The sequence below is a fragment of the Protomyctophum parallelum genome, assembly GCF_964188405.1.
Source record: "Protomyctophum parallelum genome assembly, chromosome: 7".
NCBI lineage: Eukaryota > Metazoa > Chordata > Actinopteri > Myctophiformes > Myctophidae > Protomyctophum > Protomyctophum parallelum.
In genome coordinates, this window is record NC_139705.1 from 14467810 (window position 1) to 14492461 (window position 24652).

Here is a 24652-nt window from a genome sequence, read left to right on the forward strand (position 1 = left end):
AGTGATCAGTGACATCGCGAAGATGATGATGATTTATGATGAATTCCTGTTCTGTTCTTTAGAAGTGTATATTTGTACGTCTCTAAATGTTTTGATGAATTGAACAAGGTGGACCCTCTTGTAAACAAGTGTAATGCTTTATTGGGTCGTCCACTCACAGTTAACAGTCTTTGAGTTGTGCTTGAAATGTACTGTAATTCTGCAAACTGTTAATACATTTTTCAATCAATCAATTAATCAGATGTACTCTGCAAGCCAAAGAGTACATCTTAGTGATATCACTGATCACATGACCTCAAGTTCTAGGCTACACAGGAGGGGGGGGGGAGGATTTATCCCTCCTACATTCAGCTATAGTGTAGATTTTTGTCCTAACACAAACATGAAATGCCATTAACAAAAATATACCGATTTGCTCGTCTACAGGTCAGCTCTGGGCCTCTGCTCAATTACGAAGTTGTTTTTCCTGTATAACAACGTGTTTGGTAAAATAATTTGGGTCTTTGCGTTTAAGCTTGCAAAGCTGACTGTACGGTAGGCTATTAATAATAGCTCAAATTTATATAGCGCTTTTCTAAATACCCAAAGCGCAAATTCTCTCAGTCTGCTCTGAGAAGGCTGTTCCGGTCAATAGTTTTGGTGTATAAATCTGTGTACAAGACATCGTCTTTACGGATTATCCAGGTGTCCAAAAAACGAACTATGCAAATCAGTTCACAGTAAACTTTAGGCAGAGTTACGAAAATTACAGAATGAGTGTAAAAGGTCAACAGAGCCTTTTAAAAGGCAAAATATATCATCATCATATCTCTTATAAATCAGCAGGTTTGGAAAGAAAGGGTTGACCACACTGTCAAAATACACTGTCAGTATTTTGTTTTTTTCCAAGTAAATAACCCACAAAAAGACTAGTAAAGTTGCAAGACATGTTTGAGCCATAGCCACACCTTTCCTCTGTAGGAAAAACTCATCCTGAAACATACAATAGTTATGGGTCAGCACCTTAGAGTATATATATTGTCAGCACCAACTCAGCGAGGGTAGTGATGCTATGATTTGATCATTTGATGGAATTGGATTAGCACTGCGTGACTCTAAAAATGCCCAAGGGCATGAATGCGGATCATGTGGATCATTTGTGTATAGTGCTTCCACATCAAAATACAGTCTGAGGTAGTGGGGCCAGGGACTCTAACATTGGCCTGATCAAATAATCTACGAAAGCAGACATGTTCGAGGTAAGGGAACGATGCCTGACAATATGGGGCGTCCACTCTTGTGGACCTTAGCTAGGAATGGTGTAAAAAAACCGGAATGCTGGGATTTTGCACAATATACCAAATTTCCCACTTTCAACAAAAGAAGCCTGTCGGCTGCCTATAGACCGATTCCGTAGCGAGTCTCATGGTCGCAGCCTACGTATTTCCTGTAGTCGGACTCGACGTAGCTGCGGGTTTAAACCCTCACCAGGCGCACCTCTTCCACTACAGTGAACGGCAGAGTGACTGATGTTAGTTTGCCTCAAACTTTACTCCTTTACCTGCTTTTTTACTAACACTAACATTACAAAGATGCCCAGAACATCGAGATGAACCTGTGTAGTTTATGGCTGCTCCAACAGTAGCTAACAACCCCGCAGCTACGTCGAGTACAGGAAATACGTAGGCTGCGACCATGAAACCGCTACGGAATTCACAGAGGGTTTCCTGGGTGCGGCCATTACTGAGGTGTACCATTAAGCGCAACAGCACTGATTAGCTACACCTGGCCTACGGAGCACCTGCTCCATGGATTACACCTCAGTAATGGCCGCGCGCAGGGCACCCCTCTGTGAATCGGTCTATAGGCACTTTTTCTTGGGTCGCAGGCCTCGCAGGACGGCCTAGGTCAGGTTTTCGATTGATTGATTGATTGATTTATTAACAGTTTGCAGAATTACAGTACATTTCAAGTACAACTCAATACAAAAACTGTTAACTTTATGAGTGGACGACAGTCACAACACCATAAAGCATTACACTTGTTTACAATAGGGCCCACATTTCGAGACACACGAATATACACAACTATATAGTCAAAACAGGAAATCATCATAGGAGGTAAAAAAGGAAAAAGAAACATATAGGCCTACAGTGAGGGGGAACAGGGGTGCATGGGTGGGGGATTCAGATTTTACGGGGGCCAGTTTCGAATTGCAGCTGTCCGTAGGTGAACTTTGAGAGCAGTTTTGAAGGAGTCAAGGGATTCGCATCTTAATGACTGTTGGTAGGGTGTTCCACATTTTGGTGGCATAGGAGCCACTCCTATGCCACAGGAGGAACTCCCTCTGGTGTTGTGGGTGTGGACTTCGTTGACATTAGTATTTAGACAAGGTGCTGTGTCGTCAACCCTAAGCCATTCCAGCCTGTCAAAGTGGGCACTGGGCAGGGGTGAGGTGGGTTCGAGGCCAGCCTGACCAGTTGGTTTTGGGAAGTCTGGAGACTTGTTTTAAGGGCCTTAGAGGTGCTGTGGTACCAGGAGGTGCAAGCATAGTCGAAGAAACCTTGTACGAGGGCTCCCCGAACGCGTGCATAGGCCTATCATGTATGAATTTCAACAACAAAAAAGGCCAAATCGTACCGGTTTCGTGGAATGACTCACTTATCCATTTAGATCATTTGTTTATTATGTTATAAATGTTAATGAAAATACACAGAAACATATTTTGTGTTGTATGTTTTCGTTTAAATACTTTATTGTTTTAATATGCAAATTAATCGTTTTTGTTTATTTTTTTGTTAACTTTTATTCTGAAGAGCTCGGTCACCGGAAGTCTAGCTCACTATACATTATACACTGGTGAACATCAGACGGTAAGAAGAAATACTTGGCGAGAGCCTCTTTTAAAACTCTTTTAAATCGGGTAATTTCTGGGAAGACAGGAGAAGAACGCTACATCTAGTTCATGGGTGGTTGTTGTAGTTACATTTTGTAAGCAACGCGACTTTAAAAACACGAGTCTAATCTAAAGCATAATAGTCATTACGAAAATACATCGACGCCTCCTTTCTGTGCTAGCTGGCTAACGTTAGCATGGTTTGACAGTACAGGCCCCAAGTCAGTCATCACCTAAGATTTAGACCCTCGTAGATGTATAAAATTCTACGAGGGTCTAAATCTCAGCCTAAGTCAATCAATTCAAATGAGCTTTATTGGCATGAGAGAAACATTCGTTTACATTGCCAAAGCAAATGTCAAAATAGTCAGTCAGACTCTCCCACTCCCAGTAGTAGCAGGCTGACCAGCCAGAGGAGAGGAATGGTGACTGACTGAAGTCAGCACGGAATTTTCCATGTTTGATTTGATTGATTGATTAATTGAAAATTTGAAATATGTATTTACAGTTTGCAGAATGGGTACATTTCACCTGAAAGACAACTCGATACAAAGACTGTTACTATGTGGACGACACTGATAAAAGCATTACACTTGTTTACAATTACAACAGGGTCCACCATTTTCAATTCATCAGAACAAAGTTAGTTACAGCTGTAAAGTACAGTTTACAGCTTCTCTGAGGGAGACACCCGTTCTTATCGCATGAGGCATCAAATAACCTGGCATTGATTTCGGAATCAATGATTTTGGAAAACATTTTGATATCAAGGAACCCCCCCCCCCCACCACCCCAAATTGATTGTGTAGTAGCCTATGTGATATTTTAACAAAATAGTCATTAGCTAATCATTTCACATTGAAGTGCCCAGATGTCCAGACTGCCCACCTGTCCTATCCTGTATCCCATAACATCGTGTGTGTGTGTGTGTGTGTGTGTGTGTGTGTGTGTGTGTGTGTGTGTGCGTGCGCGCACGTGCGTGTGATATTGTGTTTAATGTAGACAGAGTAATGTATTCTTTTTTACTATCTTAAGTTGTAGACTGTCAATTTTTGAGAATATAGTAGGATCATGAGGCCAGATATCTCCTGCTTGTGGTGGGTGACCAGGCAGTAGTGCTGGCAGTGCTGCACCATTTATTTGCTGCACTATCCTGTTTGTTTTTTTTTGCTGGCTTTGCCTTTATTTTATATTTTTTATAGTGGGACAGACAGTAGGCTGACAGAGAGATGGGGGAGTGACATGCAGTAAAGGCCATCGGGATCGGGAGTCGAACGCGCGGCACACTGCCAGTCTCGGACTACCGGCCAAGGTGCCTGGACCGCTGAGCCACGGCCCAGGCCAGTGCTGCACAATTAATTGAGAAAAGATCTAGATTCAGACACCTATGCAATCTAATTTTGTGTAGAGTCGTGAAGAATCGTGCAGCACTAGTTGGATATGCAATTCATTTTAGTTACTCTTATGTTATTTAAAGGAGAATTCCATACTAAAAGGCTTTCTTACCTTTCTTTGTAGTCGTTACGTCCCCATCAAAGAGGTCCAGGTGTTATTTTGTGCAAAAGCTCCTTATTGGCTATTTCCCCTACCATAAGCCCTAAATGAATTGCATTGAATTGATATATATCCTCTTTTCATGATGTAAATAATATCCCAAGCGGCACACTTTACTACTTATTTCGATGGAAATAATCGAATTAGCACAACACCCCATAGCCCCATTCAATTCCCATTCCAGTCAATGCAATTCATTGAGGGCTTATGGTAGGGGAAATAGCCAATAAGGAGTTTTTGCACAAAAAAACACCTGGACCTCTTTGGTGGGGACGTAACAACTACAAAGAAAGGTAAGAAAGCCTTCTAGCATGGAATTCTCCTTTAACCTATTTTTAATACATATTTTCATGGAAAAATGAGAGTCGTGTGAGAATTGTGATCTAAATTCTTGTGAAGGAAATCGAGATTCACATTTGAGCAAGAATTGTGCAGCACTACCAGGCAGCACAGCTGTATAGTTAGGAGCTGACCTGTCCTGTCTGTTCTGTCAGACCCTTTATTATCAGATGAATTGAACAATGTGGACCCTGTTGTAAACAAGTGTAATGCTTAATTGGGTCGTCCACTCACAGTTGACAGTCTTTGTATTGAGTTTGTGCTTAAAATGTACTGTAAATTCTACAAACTGTTAATAAAGATTTCAATCAATCAATCAAAAACACCTAGGAGGTCAAAGGGATGGGCTGTCCTTCTTACCTGTATTTCTTGTCTGTACTTGTTTCTGGGATGTACAGTTTTTAGTTTTTTGGGGTGTAGACTGTATATGAGCTGTGAGTAAAATGCTGTAGTGCTGCACAATTAATCGCCAGCACTCAATACATGTCCTTTTCACATGCTTTATTTACCTCTGACGAACAAACAGCGGAAGGCAAGCACTTTGATTTGATGTCTGTTTAAAGCCTACAGCAGTAGGCCACAGGTGCCACATTTTGAATGCTGTGAGCAACTACAGACAATACATTTTTTGATGGAAACATTTTTAATCGTGTGAGAATCGTGATCTCAACTCTTTTCAACTCAATTCACATTTGAGCAAGAATCGTGCACTAAAATGCTGTTCATTCTCCAACTAGAAAAAGTGCCCCTTGGGCTATAATAAACCAATGTGAAAAGGGTGCCATTTCTTGTTACACCGTGGATGGCAATTGGATGATTTGAGGCATTTTGTTCCAAAAATGTGTTTAGCAAAAATCCACCTGTTGGTGGCGCTATAACAGGCCAATGTGAAAAGGGTGGGATATATTCCTCAGCCTAGTAGGAACGCCTGTGAAAGATTTCACGTAAATTGCACGCTGCGTTCATGATTTCAGGCTTTTTGTTAACGGGTCAGCCAATCCTGCAAAATTTGAAAGCCAATGTTAGCCAATCAGGATGGAATATGAAATATCGGACAGCTCTGTCTTGAGCACATGACACTAGAGATACTGTGTAACGATTTGCTGGATTTTTGGACAAAATATGGAGGAGTAATATCTCCTCATATACACATATATATATATATATTAAAGAAAAGTCGGCGCCATCAGCAAAAGGCTAGTGATAGTAGGGGATGGCGCATGCGGAAATACCTGCCTACTCATCGTGATGTAACGGGAACATAATTGTCTCTTTCCTCTGTAGATGGCAGCCATCAGGAAGAAGCTAGTGATAGTAGGAGATGGCGCGTGCGGAAAGACCTGCCTGCTCATCGTGTTCAGTAAGGACCAGTTCCCGGAGGTCTACGTCCCCACCGTGTTCGAGAACTACGTGGCAGACATCGAGGTGGATGGGAAACAGGTGAGCAGCTTCAGTCAACCAAAAACTCTTCAGTCCCCCCCCCAAATCCCCCAAATAATCATATTTGAACTGGGAACCCCCAAAATAATCATATTTGAACTGGGGGGTAACCCCTCCACCCTGGCAAGCACTTGGAAATGTAAGAGTTGTGCCATTTTCTTTGAAAATAGAAAAAAAAGAAAATAGCCAATCTGCAAGTAATTGTTAGTTTTTATATAGTAATGGGATTATTACTACTATGTGTTTATTTTCATAATTCCTTTAATAATTCCTTTCATTTTATTAAAATTGACACTAAAGTGTAAAATTTACACTTTAGAAATGTGCCAGATGCCCTTTATACACTTATACTGTATGTTGGTTTGTTTACTGTTGAGTGAGAAAACAATGTTGCACATTATGCTAATCTGTGGACCCACAGTTTAAGAACCATTGGTCTTCCATGGCTTGATGCCCCCAGGAAGAAAATAAAACACAATAATTTTAGATTGGACTTGCTATCTGTCAGTGGTATCAAATAGTGTTTAATCATATTGTAGGGATTAATCTCTACTATGTATATCTATCTAGGTTTAGGTTAACCTTGGGGTAATCCTTGTGCTATCATTTAAATGCTCAAATCTCATCTTGCCGCCCACTAGTCGAAGTGCTAACTAACCGGTGCAACCTATACGTTGTTTTACCTTTGAATCCGGATGCTACATCTGTGACTCATTAGTTATTGCTATAGATGTACCAACATAATTATATTTAAAAAATAAAATTTTAAACCTTGAAAAAGGTTTTCACTTTTCAGAAACTTTAGTTTAGGTTTTAGAAGACGTTTTTGTAATTGGCCTCAGGTCTACATGGGTTAAAATAGTTACCAATGTCCATTGCTCTTAGTCAGGATGGGTAAATGCAGAGGTTTATTCTTCAGGTATATTTGAACATCTACACCATTATTATTATTACTCCACAATAATGTATTTGTGTCTCTTATCGCTCAGGTGGAACTTGCACTATGGGACACAGCCGGCCAGGAGGACTATGACAGACTGAGGCCTCTCTCCTACCCCGACACAGATGTCATTCTCATGTGTTTCTCTGTAGACAGCCCTGACAGTTTAGGTATTTGCAACACACGAATGACACACGTCGTATATATACTTTTATTACACAACCTTTTTAATGCCATTGTTTTTGTGATTAATACATTAGGACTGTCATGATTACAAATTTAAGCTGACGATTAATTGTCACGTAAATAATTGTGATTAACGATTTGAATTGTGTTTCTTGCATTTAACAATGGAACAATTTGTATTTCGGTTTGCCCTTTAGGCTTCGTAATCACAAATTGCACAGAGCAGATATGACAAATACCTTAAATATACAAAGAAATCACTAACACATTTAATATTTTTATATTATAGTAGTTGATCTACAAGCTAGTGTTGTAAGCTAGTCGATCTGCTATTTCTGCTATTTTTGATTTGATTTGATTTTACTTTTTGAAAATGTGTGGTCATTTTTCAACAAACGATTGACGATCATGCAAAAATACTCAAGATGATCTCAAATAATTGCGATTATGTAATAATCGTGACAGGCCTAATTACATATCTGTGTGAGTAACCATACAGTACAGTCCAACACCTTGTGAAGAGTGGTTTGCGAGCCCTGTACGGTGTAGTAGACTCATTCTTCTACCTTTTGCCCTGTAGAGAACATTCCAGAAAAGTGGACCCCGGAAGTGAAACACTTCTGTCCAAATGTTCCCATCATCCTCGTGGGCAACAAGAAGGACCTGCGCAACGATGACCACACTAGACGGGAGCTCGCCAAAATGAAACAGGTGGGTATAGAGAGTTAGTGAGTGACTCAAGCTTTTTCATTTCACAGACCCCCAGTTTGGTATTATTAGGCTATATATCCCTATTTCATAGGATTTCATAGATATACACTGTAATAAAAGGGCATCTTTGAAAAACAAAGGAAAGGACCCACACACTTAGCCTGGGTTCCAGCCTGATTTGCTGCGTTCCGCGGATCTGAAATGTCACTTCGCAAATCAGTCTGGACAGAGGCTGCTTGACACGTATTTCATAACGTCACCTGTTACGTAGCCACGTTGTTGCTGATACATCATCAGCCTGCGCCACTCTTTCTATGCTTCTCACAGTTGACAAAAATAGTGCCGTTCGAGACTTGAGAGTAAAAACCTACGGTAAAAAGTAAACGATTAGTAGAAGATAATGAGAGAAAAGAGGTCACACTGTCTTCACTTATAGAGCAGCAGTTTATTCAGCTGAGTGACAACGTTTCTAAACGACCTTCATCAGGAGATACCTGATAAATAATGTTTTTGAAGTTTCTGACAGTGTGCAGGTACTTTCTTTGTTTTTCAAAGATACCCTTTATATTATACGCACCTGTCATCAACCTTTTGAGGGGTGCAGCATCGGCCTTTTTCTATATAGATCTACACTGTAAAATCCTCCATTTCGTTCCATTTATACACTCAAAGTTACAAACTTGTGAATTCCCCTGGTATTAGCTACCAGTTTTGTTATCAGATACCAGCTACAAAACCTTTAATGCTTCGATTATGATCTAATTTGACATTGTTCTGGAGCAGGAGCAGAGCGAGGAATGTAAAGAGTACTAGGATAGGCACAGGGCTCAGTACGGGGGTCGCAGGTGAGGAAACACCCCAACCAAAAGTCAGAAAATATTCTTTAAAAGTGTAAGAAATCAACTCAGAATATTTTAAAACATAAAATCTGACATTCATACTCATTCATGGCCAGGAACGTGAGTTATGTCCATTTTAATCAATGGTTAATCTCACCAAGACCGTAAATTACGTCGAGTCATTGTTTCCACTAGAGGGAGCTCTTGGCTAACCTATGATCAACCTTATGCAACTCACTCTGAAGAAACCAAGCCCCCAGTAAGGCTATCCAATGTTGAAGCTGCCACTACCTACTGGTAAAAAGTGGAACTACAGCACGTTCATGGAGGTGGACGGACGTTCATGACCTCAAATTTGAGGTCCAGGCTTAACTTCCGCTCACTCAAGCCATTGAGTTATAATTGTACTTCCGTGGAGAACCAGTGGTAAAGATCAACTGTGTGTGTTTGTATTCACAATTGACCTTAATGCCAGTGTCTTCTTGAACTTCTTGTATCTAGGAGCCAGTGAAAAACGAAGAGGGCAGAGACATGGCGAACCGCATATGTGCCTTCGGCTACCAAGAGTGCTCCGCCAAAACCAAAGATGGCGTCCGGGAGGTGTTCGAGATGGCCACCAGGGCTGCACTGCAGGCCAAGAAACGTAACAAGACTATACGCTGCCTCCTGTTATAGTTCGACCAAGAACAAGGCACTGGCCTCAGTCACAGATGGAGAGGGCAGTTTTGTCTTTGTCCCTTTCATTGGACATTTGAGGTAGGGGGGGGTATTTTGGGGGGGGGGGGGGGCATGGAAAAGTCCTGGGTATGCCTAATTTTGAATCATCCCACTGATCCCAGGCATTCTCGGGCACATTCCGGCATATCTAAAAATGTTTCGATAGGCGTCTAAACTATGGCCTTTAGTCTGTATGTTTCGATGATGTGCCATATTTGCAACGCACCTGTCAGAACCCTTTAAGATCTTGAAAGCTGCTTAGCGTCGGGTGGTATGGGATGATTTGGAATTGGGCAGATGGAAAGAAAGAAGAGATGAACTGTGCCATGATAGGTAGGGATGAGAGAGTAAAAAAGGAGTAAAAAATCCTTACCAGGCCAATGACAACGAGGACAAAGAGAAACGGAGATAATGACAAAGTATAAGTAAGGAAAGTTAAAGTAAAGCAAGGCCACGTCTAAGTGGATCTTACAGTGTCGCCTACATACAGTGCCTTGAGAGCAGTGGTCAGGAAGAGTCTGAGTGGGGTGGGGGAGGGGGGATTTAAAACCCAGACAGAGGTATGTTTTGTTAGATTTAGTATTCGTGCTCCACCTTTTTTGTGAAAGCTTTGTCCCTATCATTGGCTTGGCTCCTTCGGCGGGGCCCCATGTTCTGACTCAGGCACTATGCAGGGGTATTCTATAAACTAGATTGTATGACATGTTTTCCCATATTGAATTGCTTCCCTGATGACTTTATTTTTGTGACTGACTGTGTGTGTGTGAATGGTTGCGTGCGTGTGCGCTCCACTGCAGGGCTGCATGCAAGTGAATGTCTGTATATTTAGTGTCTTGTGTTACATTTTTCAGTGTTGATGTACTGTATGCATGTATTGTAAAGGCCTTTTCGTGTCACTTAAACCATGTCGCCATGCCAAAGTTACCCCTGACCTGACGGCCACTTGCTATGGTGTAAACGGGTAATGGAATCAACAGCTAACTCAGAGTGACATACGGATATTTTCCACATTACTTTTACTGGAAGACTTTGTACCCTAGAGAGATGGAGGCACAATCAAAACCGTTCAGTTTTTAGGACCTTTTTGTTTGTGTGTGTGTGTGTGTATACAAGAGATGCAATTGATTGTGTTAATCAGTGTATTTTATCATTTAGGCGTGGTATAGTTTATAAGTTAACTTTGCTTTTTGGAAAGGAGAAGGTAGGCTATCCTATTACTATAGTATCAATTTGTGTTACTGTATGTTTTACAATGCCTTCTAAGGACATGTTCTTGACATGTTTTGCATTTTTGCCTCTAAACCCCCACTCCCTTTTATTGATATCGTCATTATTGTATTATCACTTTTATTGTTGATGTCGCTAATATTAATTGTTATATTTTAACCATTTCTTTAATCCTGCTGTTATGATCAGCTTTGTCATTTGAATGATACATTGTAACCATAGTATTGTATATTGCTAATTGAAGGTCACGTTTTAGGGTGAAATGTTGGAAGGTTTATGTGGGGGGAGGGGGGGATTGCTGGGGGCTGTTACTTTTTGTACTGTGACATCTTGGGATTTCTGGAGTTTTTCAAATAAAGCTGGTGGTATTGGTATTAGAGTTTTCTGGTGTATTTGTGCCTATATTGTGCAACTGTTTATTTGTGTGTATGCAGTGGTACCTTAGAACAAGTATCAATACTGCAATGTAGAAATACTGTAGTAAAGTAAAAGTCCGGTATTCAGAATTTACTTGAGTAAAAGTACAAAAGTATTGGCATAGAAGTACTGGAAATTGGAAAATAAGTAAAGTACAAATGTCAAATACCTCAAAACCTTAAAAAAGAAATACCTTAAGTACAGTAAATGTAGCCTACTTTAGTTACTTTGCATCACTGTGAATGTTGAAAGAGGAGAGCTCGCTTTCTTTGAGTTCACCTCCCGCGGTGGAAAAAGAAATCCGCCCCCTGTCAAAAAAAGAAATATATTTTCGGAGGTACAGAGACTGGAGGGAACGATTCACGATTCTGTCCTTATTATAGTCTAGTAGCCACAATGTGACCCGGACATGTTGAGTGTCTTATGTGAGAAATGTTTAGTATTGGTCCCCAGCATGCTAACTTGCACATGTTGAGCAATTTTCATAATTAGTGTGGTTGCCCGAATGGGCAACCAGACTCTTGTAACTGTGACACTTTATTATTTCACTGGAGTAGTCTTTATTTTGACGCTTTATACCTCCCACACTGTACGCTGTACGCACTTGAGCCATATGTCAAATTGACCGGAAAAATCGGGAATCGTGTGCTTGTATTTTGTTAAGAGAAATGTTGTATAGTTTAATTGATATGAATTTATTAGTGAATTAAATTTCCCCATTGACATGAATGGGAAAAGGCAAAAATTCACATTCAAGTATTTGTTCCTCGGAGACTGTAATCACTATAGTTACAAAACTTTTAGGGATAATTCAACATTATCCCTAAAATTATTTAACCCTAAAATTTTATCGGTCGGCCTCATGGTGGCGCTATAACAGCCCACTTTACCTTTTGGCTTATAACTCTTGAACCGTAGGTCGTAAAATCAAAATTATTTTTTCCCTGGATTCCTTTGGTCATGACGCATCTCCCCATATAGGCCACGCCCATTTCCGCCATGATAGATTTTCCGCCATTTTGAATTTTGTCCAAAACACACTTTTTGCTTTTCCTCCTACAGATTTTGTCCAAATCTCACAGAAATCGGCACACGTGATCTCTGGACCCATCCAATTAAAACTGAACTGCAGAATTTTTAAAGTGCGTATCGTTCGGCCGTAATCGTCTTCCGAAGTTAGTAGGAGGGGCCTATATCACAAAAAATGCCATAAATCACGAACGGAATGTCCAATCCATCCCACATTTCAATCACATGTCCGGGGTGGTTCAATCAACCAAGTTCTAAAAGCACCGTTTGTCGCAAAAACATGAATTTCGGGGGTTAAATCCCCTCCGAATTACTTACGCATGATCTAAGGCGTGACTTGAAATTGTAATTGGCTGGCAATACTAGTGGGAGGGGCATATGTAAGCCACTGCGGCAACCACACTCTGCAATTTTTTTAAATTGCGAATTTTCTAGTTTGTGACGCCTTTGACAGATGTTTGTAGAAGTCGTTCAGTTATTGTTACATCATTTTGTAATTAACCTCTTAAGTCCTACATAATATATACACTTAGTCGCACAACAATGTTCAATTGTAAAAATGGCTGATCTACAATCTCACAACACAGCATTGTGAGGCTGTTTTTGAACATTTGTAATTTCACATGTTTCAAGTGATTAAAGGATGGATGGCTTTGCCGGCATTTAATGTGAATCACCACCAGCCCAGGTGAAATGTATGCATAGTTCTTGTGAGGCTGGAATCTATTTTACAGTATGGCTCTAGATGCGGAACATAGAAATGTTATGTCAGATTTTCACATTCAGAACCGTGTTAATCAGACCAGTGTGTGTCCATGTGGAAACCTCGTATGAATCTGATCTCAGGTCAGAATGGGTTAATCAGACCAGTGTGTGTCCATGTGGAAACCTCGTATGAATCTGATCTCAGGTCAGAATGGGTTAAATACTACTGAAGTTTCACTTGTAAGTTTGGGTAAGAAACTGTTTTTTTTTTTGTTTTTTTTATCAGCTTGCAGAGACTTTTTGTCTAATCACGTGGTCTGGTTCTTTATTTTCTTTACTTTATACGATAAAGCGTCCAGTACAGGAGTTATGTACAATTTGTCAATTTGCAGGTATTTAGAACAAAATTATAGACTCAAAATCTATGCTGCAAGTGCTCCGTCTTCCAATAAATAAGGTTTATCAAGTAGAAATACATGTTTGGTTATGGTGACATACATTTTGTGCGTTGTACATTTACATGACATTGGCAGTTATAAATAAAATTGATATCAATTAACATGTTTTGAGTACTGAGTTATTTCACCGAGCTGGTTCAGTTCAGGTGAAGAAGTTTAAATGGTTTAATGTTTGAAATTATGTTAATTAATTTATTATTAGCCAAATTTGTTTGATACATATCAAGTATAGTGTCTAATGGGGGTCTAATGGGGGCTCAACAAATGTGGATTTGGGAACAACTGCAGACTGCAGTACAGTATTAAGTTATTAACAGATCCCTGATTGATCTAAAAACGAATCCACAAATCACCAACAACACAGCAATAAGGCATTAAAACGTTTCCTTTGGAAAGTCAGAAAGTGACATGCAAAATAAAAAATAAAATCTGCCAATTTGTATATAGGGGAGGATGGGGGAAGATGAACCACTTTTTACTTAAGTTGTCCTGGAAGCAAGGCAAAATGAGATGGCAGTCAAATCTAATGATCTACACATATTTCAGGATGTCCTCTATCAATTGAAATGATGAGTAAGCAGCTATGACAAAGGGCCATGAAAATATGACCTTTTCAAAAAAGAAAAAAAAGTGGCTCAATTTGCCCCAGGTAAGGGGTAAGTTGATCCAAAATTGAACCACATGATATTTTAATGTAAAGAGCTTAAACTTGAACAGATAATGTATTCACGTATTGAACATAATTTAATAACAGTTTTCCCTTTTGCAAATAGTCTTATTTATCTGTTTATTTATTATTTAAACAATATAAAGACAATTAAATAAAGTTTGTTATTCAGAACCTTATAATATTTGCAATAGTGTTAATACAATATAGCAAATTTGCAAACATTTGCAAACATCCAAATTAAAGGTCATTCAGTATAATTTGAGTAGCTAATACTTAATACAAAAATATGAATGGTGATTCACATTAAGAAAATTGGCTCAATTTACCCCAAGGAATTGGTTCAACTTGCCCCATGGCCACTTTTTGACAAAACATGGCTAGCTTAATGCTCCAGGCTAATGTTTAGCTAAATGATTCACATGGGTTTTATACATTGGTATATCACCAACATGCATGATATATAAGTTTAGACCTGGGTGCTTTTGCTTTAATATAAAAATGATTATTCCAGAAAAGTTTATTTTTTTACTTTGATCAGCAAAAAACACTTTTTTGTGTATAAATGTACTTTCCACTTTGTCCATGTGTCTCTCATCTTCACAGTCAGGTTGAAATGGTGGGTGTGTCCTGATTTTGAGGTCACATGACAACTCATGTGTGTAGTTTTAAAGATACAGGGGGTGGTTCAACTTACCCGACGGTTCATCTTCCCCCATCCTCCCCTACACACTATGTTACACGTATACCGACGGTAGGATACCATGTCTTTTAGGGGCGTTTCTGTGGTCAAGATGGGCTTTTTTTTGGTACTGTAGCCTACCTGTCAGTTCTGCTGCTGGAGTCGGGTCTTCATGTAGGCTATAGCCTATGTGTTCTTCAATGTATAGCCTATGTGGCGTGAACACTAAATCACTAAATAATAGTCAGCAAGTCATTAATTACAGAAGTATTTCACACACCTTTGATTCGCTGTAATAAAGGAACTAAAAGGTGATCATGAAGCAGAGGGAAACACAAAAGTCAGTTGGCAGCGCCACAGCCCAGCGACACCCACGTTGTGGCCAGAAATGTCACTCCGTTTGTAAGCTAAAGGATCCCACATAATGTAGGTTTGTAATAATGTTGTTTTTTGATGAATTGAACAATGTGGACTTTTGATGAATTGAACAATGTGGACCCTCTTAAACAAGTGTAATGCTTAATTGGGTCGTCCACTCACAGTTAACAGTCTTTGTATTGAGTTTGTGCTTGAAATGTACTGTAATTCTACAAACTATTAATAAAATATTTAAATCAATCAATCAAACCAGAGCTAGACTACACCATGATATATTATTAGGAGTACAATAACTTGGCATTGTGAATAAAAAGGTATTAGCCACAGTGGGGTTGCAGTGTAATGTAATGCTGAAGGTTTAATCACAGGGCTGTCTGCTTTATGTATTATGATTAAACGTGCATTCTGGTATATTGTGAATCAATGATTGAGAAAAACATCAAAGGGGTTTGAACCCGTGAAGTTCTATAAAGTTGTATTAAGAAGTCGGGCGTCTAGACCGCTAGACCACTGAGGACGCTGCCAGGAAAGTCTGTATTGACTATTTAAGCCGTGACGTAACCCGCTTCCGGGTCTTACTCAAGGAAGCTCCACGTCATACATTTTCTTTGTCGTGGACACTTTACAGTTTACATTAATAATAATTATACTCGAGTTGGAAGCATTAAGACACATTTTAACCCTCAATGGCTTCCTTTCTGAAAAATAACGTTATTGTAAAAAATAAAAAGATTCACGCGTTCAGAATCATAATAATATGTAGCTATAGAAGCGGACGGGACCCGGATGTAACGTAGGAGGACTACAATAATATATGACTACAAGAAAAACAAAGACTCGCGGGCGTGGCCTCACGTCACACCCGGAAGGAAGTGACGCCAACCCCTCAAATACGGAAGAGACGCGTGGAGGGGGGTTTTGCTCAGTGTTGTTTTGATTTTGCCACGTCACCATGTCCGCCGTGGCGTCGTCGTGTCCGCAGCAAGCAGGTACGTTAAATGTTATTTAATACTTAACATTGTTGTTGTTCAAACATCTGTGATCACTTTATATGATAACTTTGTTGTGATGTTTATATATTATGTTCGTGCCACTCTGTAAAAACGTGTTCCAATAGCCTAATGGTTACCGTCGGCGCCTAGTAGACAACGGCCAGGGCCCGGGTTCGAGTCCCCATCGAGGACTGAGATTTTAGCTTCATTTCTTACCAAACTAACACAATTGTTTTAGCTTTTCTCGTCGAGGTCCATTATTCATTCAGTATTTGAGCCTAAAAATGGTGGTCCCGTGGCTCAGATACCGAATGAATAAAGGACCTCGACTTGATGCAAACAAACAGTTGTGTTTGTTAAGAAGAAAATAAACTCGGTCATCGACTGGGAAGTGAACCCGGGCCCGGTTGTTCACATTATTACCATCGACGGTATCCATTGGGCTACTGGATCATGGTTTTATAATGTAGTTAGTAACATATATGAACACAACACAGTAGGAACAGAGCATTCTGGTTCACGACGGCAGCACGCTAGCTAGCTAACGAACTAGCGTGTTCGTTAGCTAGCTAGCGTGCTGCCGTCGTGAACGTGCACAATGATAGTCAACGGACCAGCGCGTTCATGTGTTTGGGGCCAGGCTGCAATACCTTCATTCGGCCACTATGTCCATTTGGCCTCAGGGTTTCCTCTGGGTGCCTTTTCTCTATTCATAATATACTCTATGCTCACAATGGTGGTCAGTGGCTCAAATGGGTCTGAGAGGCTAAATGGCCTCAAATGGTGGTCCGTGGCTGAATAAATAACCGACTAGAGGTGAACAGAGTAGTGTTTAGATGGTTCTGTTATGACTGCATGCTGTAGTGTTTAGATGGTTCTGTTATGACTGCATGTTGTAGTATTTAGATGGTTCTGTTATGACTTCTCCTCTGCATGTTGTAGTATTTAGATGGTTCTGTTATGACTTCCCCTCTGCATGCTGTAGTGTTTAGATGGTTCTGTTATGACTTCCCCTCTGCATGCTGTAGTGTTTAGATGGTTCTGTTATGACTTCTCCTCTGCATGCTGTAGTGTTTAGATAGTTCTGTTATGACTTCCCCTCTGCATGCTGTAGTGATTAGATGGTTCTGTTATGACTTCTCCTCTGCATGCTGTAGTGTTTAGATGGTTCTGTTATGACTTCTCCTCTGCATGCTGTAGTGTTTAGATGGTTCTGTTATGACTTCTCCTCTGCATGCTGTAGTGTTTAGATGGTTCTGTTATGACTTCTCCTCTGCATGTTGTAGTGTTTAGATGGTTCTGTTATGACTTCTCTTCTGCATGCTGTAGTGTTTAGATGGTTCTGTTATGACTTCTCCTCTGCATGTTGTAGTGTTTAGATGGTTCTGTTATGACTTCTCCTCTGCATGTTGTAGTGTTTAGATGGTTCTGTTATGACTTCTCCTCTGCATGCTGTAGTGTTTAGATGGTTCTGTTATGACTTCTCCTCTGCATGCTGTAGTGTTTAGATGGTTCTGTTATGACTTCTCCTCTGCATGCTGTAGTGTTTAGATGGTTCTGTTATGACTTCTCCTCTGCATGCTGTAGTGTTTAGATGGTTCTGTTATGACTTCTCCTCTGCATGTTGTAGTGTTTAGATGGTTCTGTTATGACTTCTCTTCTGCATGCTGTAGTGTTTAGATGGTTCTGTTATGACTTCTCCTCTGCATGTTGTAGTGTTTAGAATCTAAACTACAACATGCAGAGGAGAAGTCATAACAGAACCATCTAAACTTTAGATGGTTCTGTTATGACTTCTCCTCTGCATGTTGTAGTGTTTAGATGGTTCTGTTATGACTTCTCCTCTGCATGTTGTAGTGTTTAGAATGGGGGTGGGCAACTTTGACGATGGAGACTATATTTCCACTATATTTCCACTCTCACTCCAGAGGGCCACGTTGCATATTGCTGTTGTAGCAAAAATAGCCGATGTACAAGATCAAAACGGGTCACAGTGCAACGCGTTTGGGGCTTATTGATCAGCTATTTTTTTCCCCCCAAGACGGTGGATTGTGGCCCATGCCTTCCTGCTGTTATTTGTCATGTTGGTGTTCTCTATATCTTTTCGTCCTGGGCATGACGTTAAACTGTTCCGTTCGAGAGGACCGGTCAAGGTCATTTGTACTTGTCAAGGTCATTTATACTGGTCAAGGTAATTTACTAGTCTTATTGAAGGTAATTTATACTGCTCAAGGTCATTGATATTGGTCAAGGTCATTAAGTGGCATGCTATAGTGCACGATTCTTCATCATTGTTGAGGATTTGAAAAAAGGTTAAATCGCAGAAAAGCGAAAGGCTAAAGTCCATGGTCACGGAGGGCATACTATAGTATGTTGTTTTTCTTTTTTTGGTGGTGTGCGGGCTCCATCCAATAACTACACCAGTTGTGATGCAATAGAGTTTGCTGTGACCGTTGTGAATTATGGGTGGTGTGGTCTTTGCCAAGACGGTGGATTGTGGCCCATGCCTTCCTGCTGTTATTTGTCATGTTGGTGTTCTCTATATCTTTTCGTCCTGGGCATGACGTTAAACTGTTCCGTTCGAGAGGACCGGCGACCCTCGAATGTAAACAGCCACGAAAGGAAACTATGTGTGTGTGAGGTGTTCTATCATTTCATTCCAGTACTACTACTTTGGGTAGTGGCTGGACGTTTGTGTAGATATTGAAAAGGAGGGGGCGAGCAGGCTACCTTGTGGTAGGCCGTTCTTTTGGGCTTTCCATTTACTCCTCTGGTCATTTAAGTGGACATAGAAGCGCCTGTTGTTGAGGAGGCTTTTCCTGACCATTGTGCGGTGTTGGACAGTGTCATAGGCAGCAGAGAGATCTCTGAATGCTGCTCCAGTTATTTGTTTTCCCTCAAACCCATCCTCAATGTGTTGGGTGAGGTTGAGCTCTGTCCAGCACAGGACGGGACGGAAACCAGCTTGGTCTTTAGTCAGCTTGGTGTCTATGAGTGGTATGAGGCGTTGGAGTAGCAGCCTCTCTTGTAGGTGATGCAGAGGAGGGAAATGGGTCGGTAGCTCTTTGGGGGTGATGGGTCTTTGCCAGGTTTGGGGATTGCAACCACTTTGGCCTTTCTCCAGACAGAAGGGGTGGTTTTCTGTGCCATGCATTTATTCAGTATCCCCACGAGCCAGGTCTTTGCGTTAGGTCCCAGGTGCTGTATCATTTCTGCCAGTATGTCATCATTCCCTGCTGCTTTTCCGGGTTTCAACTTTCCCATTGCAGTTTCGAGTTATTCTAGGTCGAAGGGTTTGGTTTGAGGGCTGGCTGATTGAGGTTGGTCTGATACCACTGTGTGATGGTATTCTCCTGTGGGTCGGTGGCGGTGTTGGTCACAACTGGTGGCCAACAGTCGTAACCAACACCGCCACCGACCCACATAGAATACCATCGCACAGTGGTATCAGACCAACCACAATCAGCCAGTCCTCAAACCAAACCCTTCGACCTAGAAGAACTTGAAACTGCAATGGGAAAGTTGAAACCCGGAAAAGCAGCAGGGATTGATGACATGCTGGAAGAAATGATACAGCACCTGGGACCTAGCGCAAAGACCTGGCTTGTGGGGATGCTGAACACGTGCATGGCACAGAAAACCATCCCTTCTGTCTGGAGAAAGGCCAAAGTGGTTGCAATCCCTAAACCTGGCAAAGACCCATTATCCCCGAAGAGCTACCGACCCATTTCCTTCCTCTGCATCACCTACAAGCTCTATGAGAGGCACTAACATTTCTGAACAGACTATATTTACATCAATATGTCTGGGTCCCCACATACTCACTCAGGGTTGACGTGTCACACCTGCAGTGATGGGAGGGGCACCAAAATGTGGTGTTTTGATTGGTTGATGGGGGCACTCCCTTAGTATAAAAGTGTATGTTTTGTGTACACATGACCTGATGAAGATCAAATAGATCGAAACGTTGTCAGTATTTCAATACAGAACGTTTTTTTTACACCTGTGATGTGCGGGCTCCATCCAATACCTACACCAGTTGTGATGCAACAGAGTTTGCTGTGACCGTTGTGAATTATGGGTGGTGTGGTCTTTGCCAAGACGGTGGATTGTGGCTCATGCCTTCCTGCTGTTATTTGTCATGTTGGTGTTCTCTATATCTTTTCGTCCTGGGCATGACGTTAAACTGTTCCGTTCGAGAGGACCGGCAACCCTCGAATGTAAACAGGAGTAGCAGCCTCTCTTGTAGGTGATGCAGAGGAGGGAAATGGGTCGGTAGCTCTTTGGGGATGATGGGTCTTTGCCAGGTTTGGGGATTGCAACCACTTTGGCCTTTCTCCAGACAGAAGGGATGGTTTTCTGTGCCATGCATGTATTCAGTATCCCCACGAGCCAGGTCTTTGCGTTAGGTCCCAGGTGCTGTATCATTTCTGCCAGTATGTCATCAATCCCTGCTGCTTTTCCGGGTTTCAACTTTCCCATTGCAGTTTCGAGTTCTTCTAGGTCGAAGGGTTTGGTTTGAGGGCTGGCTGATTGAGGTTGGTCTGATACCACTGTGCGATGGTATTCTCCTGTGGGTCGGTGGCGGTTTTTCGCGTCTCGGTTCCTCAGGTGCAAGCTGCATAGTTGGGTTTGTGTGTGTCTTTCTTTTTCTGTCTTTCTTTCTTAGGACGGAGATCAAGGTAGACGCCGTTGGAAGGCTCAACACAAGCCGATGCCCCTAGAGATCCATCCCAAAGCTTCCCTCAGGGAGTTCAGCAAGCCAGCTAGCCAGCAAGCCTGCCCAGTCAGCGAACGCAGCCAGTCGGCTCCGCCAGTCAGCCAGTGTAGAAAGTCAGGCTGCCAAGCCAGAGCATATCAGCCGTTGCAGTCAGCCACTGCAGCCATACCAGCCTTGCTCAGTCAGCTCAGCCAGGCCTCTCTCGAGGCCTGGCTCTCTGTCTGCCTGGCCCGGTCTGCCCTGCCCTGCCTTGCAGCAACAGAACCAGCCTTTCTGGCAAGCCAGCCAGCTCAGAATGCGAGCTGAGCAAGCCAGTGCAGCAGCAAGCCCAGACTAGGTTACCGCAGCCTTACTGTGCAGCCACAGCCACTCAGCCAAGACCAGCAGGAGCTGGCCAGGCTCCAACCCTTGCAGCGCAGCCTTAGGCCGGATAGTCCCCCTGCCTGCACTTTGTTGCCTTCCTGGCCTGTCTGCCTGCCTAGGCGCCTCGGTCTTCCTGTCTGTCTGCCTTGGCCTGCCTGTCTGAAACTGGTTTAGACTAACTGCGTGCTTGCCAGCTGCGTTGGCTTGCTGAGCTCGTATTCTGAGCTGGCTGGCTTGCTAGCAAGGCTGGTTCTGTTGCTGCAAGGCAGGGCAGGGCAGACCGGGCCAGGCAGACAGAGAGCCAGGCCTCGAGAGAGGCCTGGCTGAGCTGACTGAGCAAGGCTGGTATGGCTGCAATGGCGGACTGCAAGGGCTGATATGCTCTGGCTTGTCAGCCTGACTTTCTACACTGGCTGACTGGCAGAGCTTGCTGGCTGCGTTGGCTGACTGGGCGGGCTTGCTGGCTAGCTGGCTTGCTGGGCTCCCTGAGGGAAGCTTTGGGATGGATCTCTAAGGGCATCGGCTTGTGTTGAGCCTTCCAACGGCGTCTACCTTGATCTTCATCCTAAGAAAGACAAACAGAAAAAGAAAGACACACACAAAGTCAACTATGCACCTTCCACATGAGGAAGGCAGGCAGGAAGGCAGGCAGGCACGCAGGCAGGCACAAGCTGCCTGCGTGCTTGCTTCGCCCTCCAGTTGCTGCTCCAGTTATTTGTTTTCCCTCAAACCCATCCTCAATGTGTTGGGTGAGGTTGAGCTCTGTCCAGCACAGGACGGGACGGAAACCAGCTTGGTCTTTAGTCAGCTTGGTGTCTATGAGTGGTATGAGGCGTTGGAGTAGCAGCCTCTCTTGTAGGTGATGCAGAGGAGGGAAATGGGTCGGTAGCTCTTTGAGGATGATGGGTCTTTGCCAGGTTTGGGGATTGCAACCACTTTGGCCTTTCTCCAGACAGAAGGGATGGTTTTCTGTGCCATGCATGTGTTCAGCATCCCCACGAGCCAGGTCTTTGCGTTAGGTTCCAGGTGCTGTATAATTTCTGCCAGTATGTCATCAATCCCTGCTGCTTTTCCGGGTTTCAACTTTCCCATTGCAGTTTCGAGTTCTTCTAGGTCGAAGGGTTTGGTTTGAGGGCTGGCTGATTGTGGTTGGTCTGATACCACTGTGCGATGGTATTCTCCTGTGGGTCGGCGGCGGTGTTGGTTACGACTGTTGGCCACCAGTTGTGATGCAACAGAGTTCGCTGTGACCGTTGTGAATTATGGGTGGCTCCCTGAGGTCCTTGATCCCCATGGGGTCCAACAGTGGTCATTGAAGCGTGCACACACACATGCACACATGCACCTACACACGCACAGGCGCACATGTGTATGCACACCTGGACCTTTAAATGAACAACAACACAAAAACTAAGGCACTGGTGTCCGACTTCTGGTTTACCGGAACGGGGTTCAACTCCCTGCAGTGCCCTGCTCAATGTGTTGTATTTCATTCATTGGTCCATGGTCTCAGGTCATTGAGCGGCGCGCTATAGTGCGCGATTCTTCATCATTGTTGAGGATTTTTTAAAGGTGAAAATCAAGGAAAAGCAAAAGGCTATAGTCCATGGTCACGGACCGCATACTGGTCAAGGTCATTTATACTGGTGAAGATCATTTACTAGTCTTATAAAGGTCATTTATACTGGTCACGGTCATTTACTAGTCTCATGAAGGTCATGTATACTGGTCACAGTCATATACTGGTCACGGTCATTTGTACTTGTCAAGGTCATTTATACTGGTCAAGGTAATTTACTAGTCTTATTGAAGGTAATTTATACTGCTCAAGGTCATTGATATTGGTCAAGGTCATTAAGTGGCATGCTATAGTGCACGATTCTTCATCATTGTTGAGGATTTGAAAAAAGGTTAAATCGCAGAAAAGCGAAAGGCTAAAGTCCATGGTCACGGAGGGCATACTATAGTATGTTGTTTTTCTTTTTTTGGTGGTGTGCGGGCTCCATCCAATAACTACACCAGTTGTGATGCAATAGAGTTTGCTGTGACCGTTGTGAATTATGGGTGGTGTGGTCTTTGCCAAGACGGTGGATTGTGGCCCATGCCTTCCTGCTGTTATTTGTCATGTTGGTGTTCTCTATATCTTTTCGTCCTGGGCATGACGTTAAACTGTTCCGTTCGAGAGGACCGGCGACCCTCGAATGTAAACAGCCACGAAAGGAAACTATGTGTGTGTGAGGTGTTCTATCATTTCATTCCAGTACTACTACTTTGGGTAGTGGCTGGACGTTTGTGTAGATATTGAAAAGGAGGGGGCGAGCAGGCTACCTTGTGGTAGGCCGTTCTTTTGGGCTTTCCATTTACTCCTCTGGTCATTTAAGTGGACATAGAAGCGCCTGTTGTTGAGGAGGCTTTTCCTGACCATTGTGCGGTGTTGGACAGTGTCATAGGCAGCAGAGAGATCTCTGAATGCTGCTCCAGTTATTTGTTTTCCCTCAAACCCATCCTCAATGTGTTGGGTGAGGTTGAGCTCTGTCCAGCACAGGACGGGACGGAAACCAGCTTGGTCTTTAGTCAGCTTGGTGTCTATGAGTGGTATGAGGCGTTGGAGTAGCAGCCTCTCTTGTAGGTGATGCAGAGGAGGGAAATGGGTCGGTAGCTCTTTGGGGGTGATGGGTCTTTGCCAGGTTTGGGGATTGCAACCACTTTGGCCTTTCTCCAGACAGAAGGGGTGGTTTTCTGTGCCATGCATTTATTCAGTATCCCCACGAGCCAGGTCTTTGCGTTAGGTCCCAGGTGCTGTATCATTTCTGCCAGTATGTCATCAATCCCTGCTGCTTTTCCGGGTTTCAACTTTCCCATTGCAGTTTCGAGTTCTTCTAGGTCGAAGGGTTTGGTTTGAGGGCTGGCTGATTGAGGTTGGTCTGATACCACTGTGTGATGGTATTCTCCTGTGGGTCGGTGGCGGTGTTGGTCACAACTGGTGGCCAACAGTCGTAACCAACACCGCCACCGACCCACATAGAATACCATCGCACAGTGGTATCAGACCAACCACAATCAGCCAGTCCTCAAACCAAACCCTTCGACCTAGAAGAACTTGAAACTGCAATGGGAAAGTTGAAACCCGGAAAAGTAGCAGGGATTGATGACATGCTGGAAGAAATGATACAGCACCTGGGACCTAGCGCAAAGACCTGGCTTGTGGGGATGCTGAACACGTGCATGGCACAGAAAACCATCCCTTCTGTCTGGAGAAAGGCCAAAGTGGTTGCAATCCCTAAACCTGGCAAAGACCCATTATCCCCGAAGAGCTACCGACCCATTTCCTTCCTCTGCATCACCTACAAGCTCTATGAGAGGCACTAACATTTCTGAACAGACTATATTTACATCAATATGTCTGGGTCCCC

General features: G+C 42.7%; 1 protein-coding gene across 2 annotated transcripts; it reads left to right on the plus strand.

Moving 5' to 3' along the window:
* The first annotated feature begins 2821 nt into the window (after window positions 1–2821).
* On the plus strand, window positions 2822–11174 carry LOC310861528 (rho-related GTP-binding protein RhoA-C-like). 2 transcript variants are annotated; one of them, XM_083769010.1, is made up of 5 exons: window positions 2822–2852; window positions 6053–6208; window positions 7198–7318; window positions 7915–8045; window positions 9386–11174. In XM_083769010.1, the coding sequence occupies exons 2-5, from the start codon at window positions 6053–6055 to the stop codon at window positions 9557–9559; spliced, it is 582 nt and encodes a 193-aa protein (XP_083625136.1). In that variant the 5' UTR covers window positions 2822–2852; the 3' UTR covers window positions 9560–11174. The 2 variants fall into 2 exon arrangements, with proteins under 2 accessions (XP_083625136.1, XP_083625137.1); XM_083769011.1 differs by lacking the exon at window positions 2822–2852 and adding an exon at window positions 4196–4215.
* Window positions 11175–24652: the final 13478 nt, after the last annotated feature.

Coding starts and splice junctions, on each gene's coding strand:
- LOC310861528 (XM_083769010.1), top strand. CDS start 6,053: ATGGCAGCCATCAGGAAGAAGCTAGTGATAGTAGGAGATGGCGCGTGC. Junction 6,209..7,197: donor TCGAGGTGGATGGGAAACAG/GTGAGCAGCTTC, acceptor CTTATCGCTCAG/GTGGAACTTGCACTATGGGA. Junction 8,046..9,385: donor AGCTCGCCAAAATGAAACAG/GTGGGTATAGAG, acceptor TCTTGTATCTAG/GAGCCAGTGAAAAACGAAGA.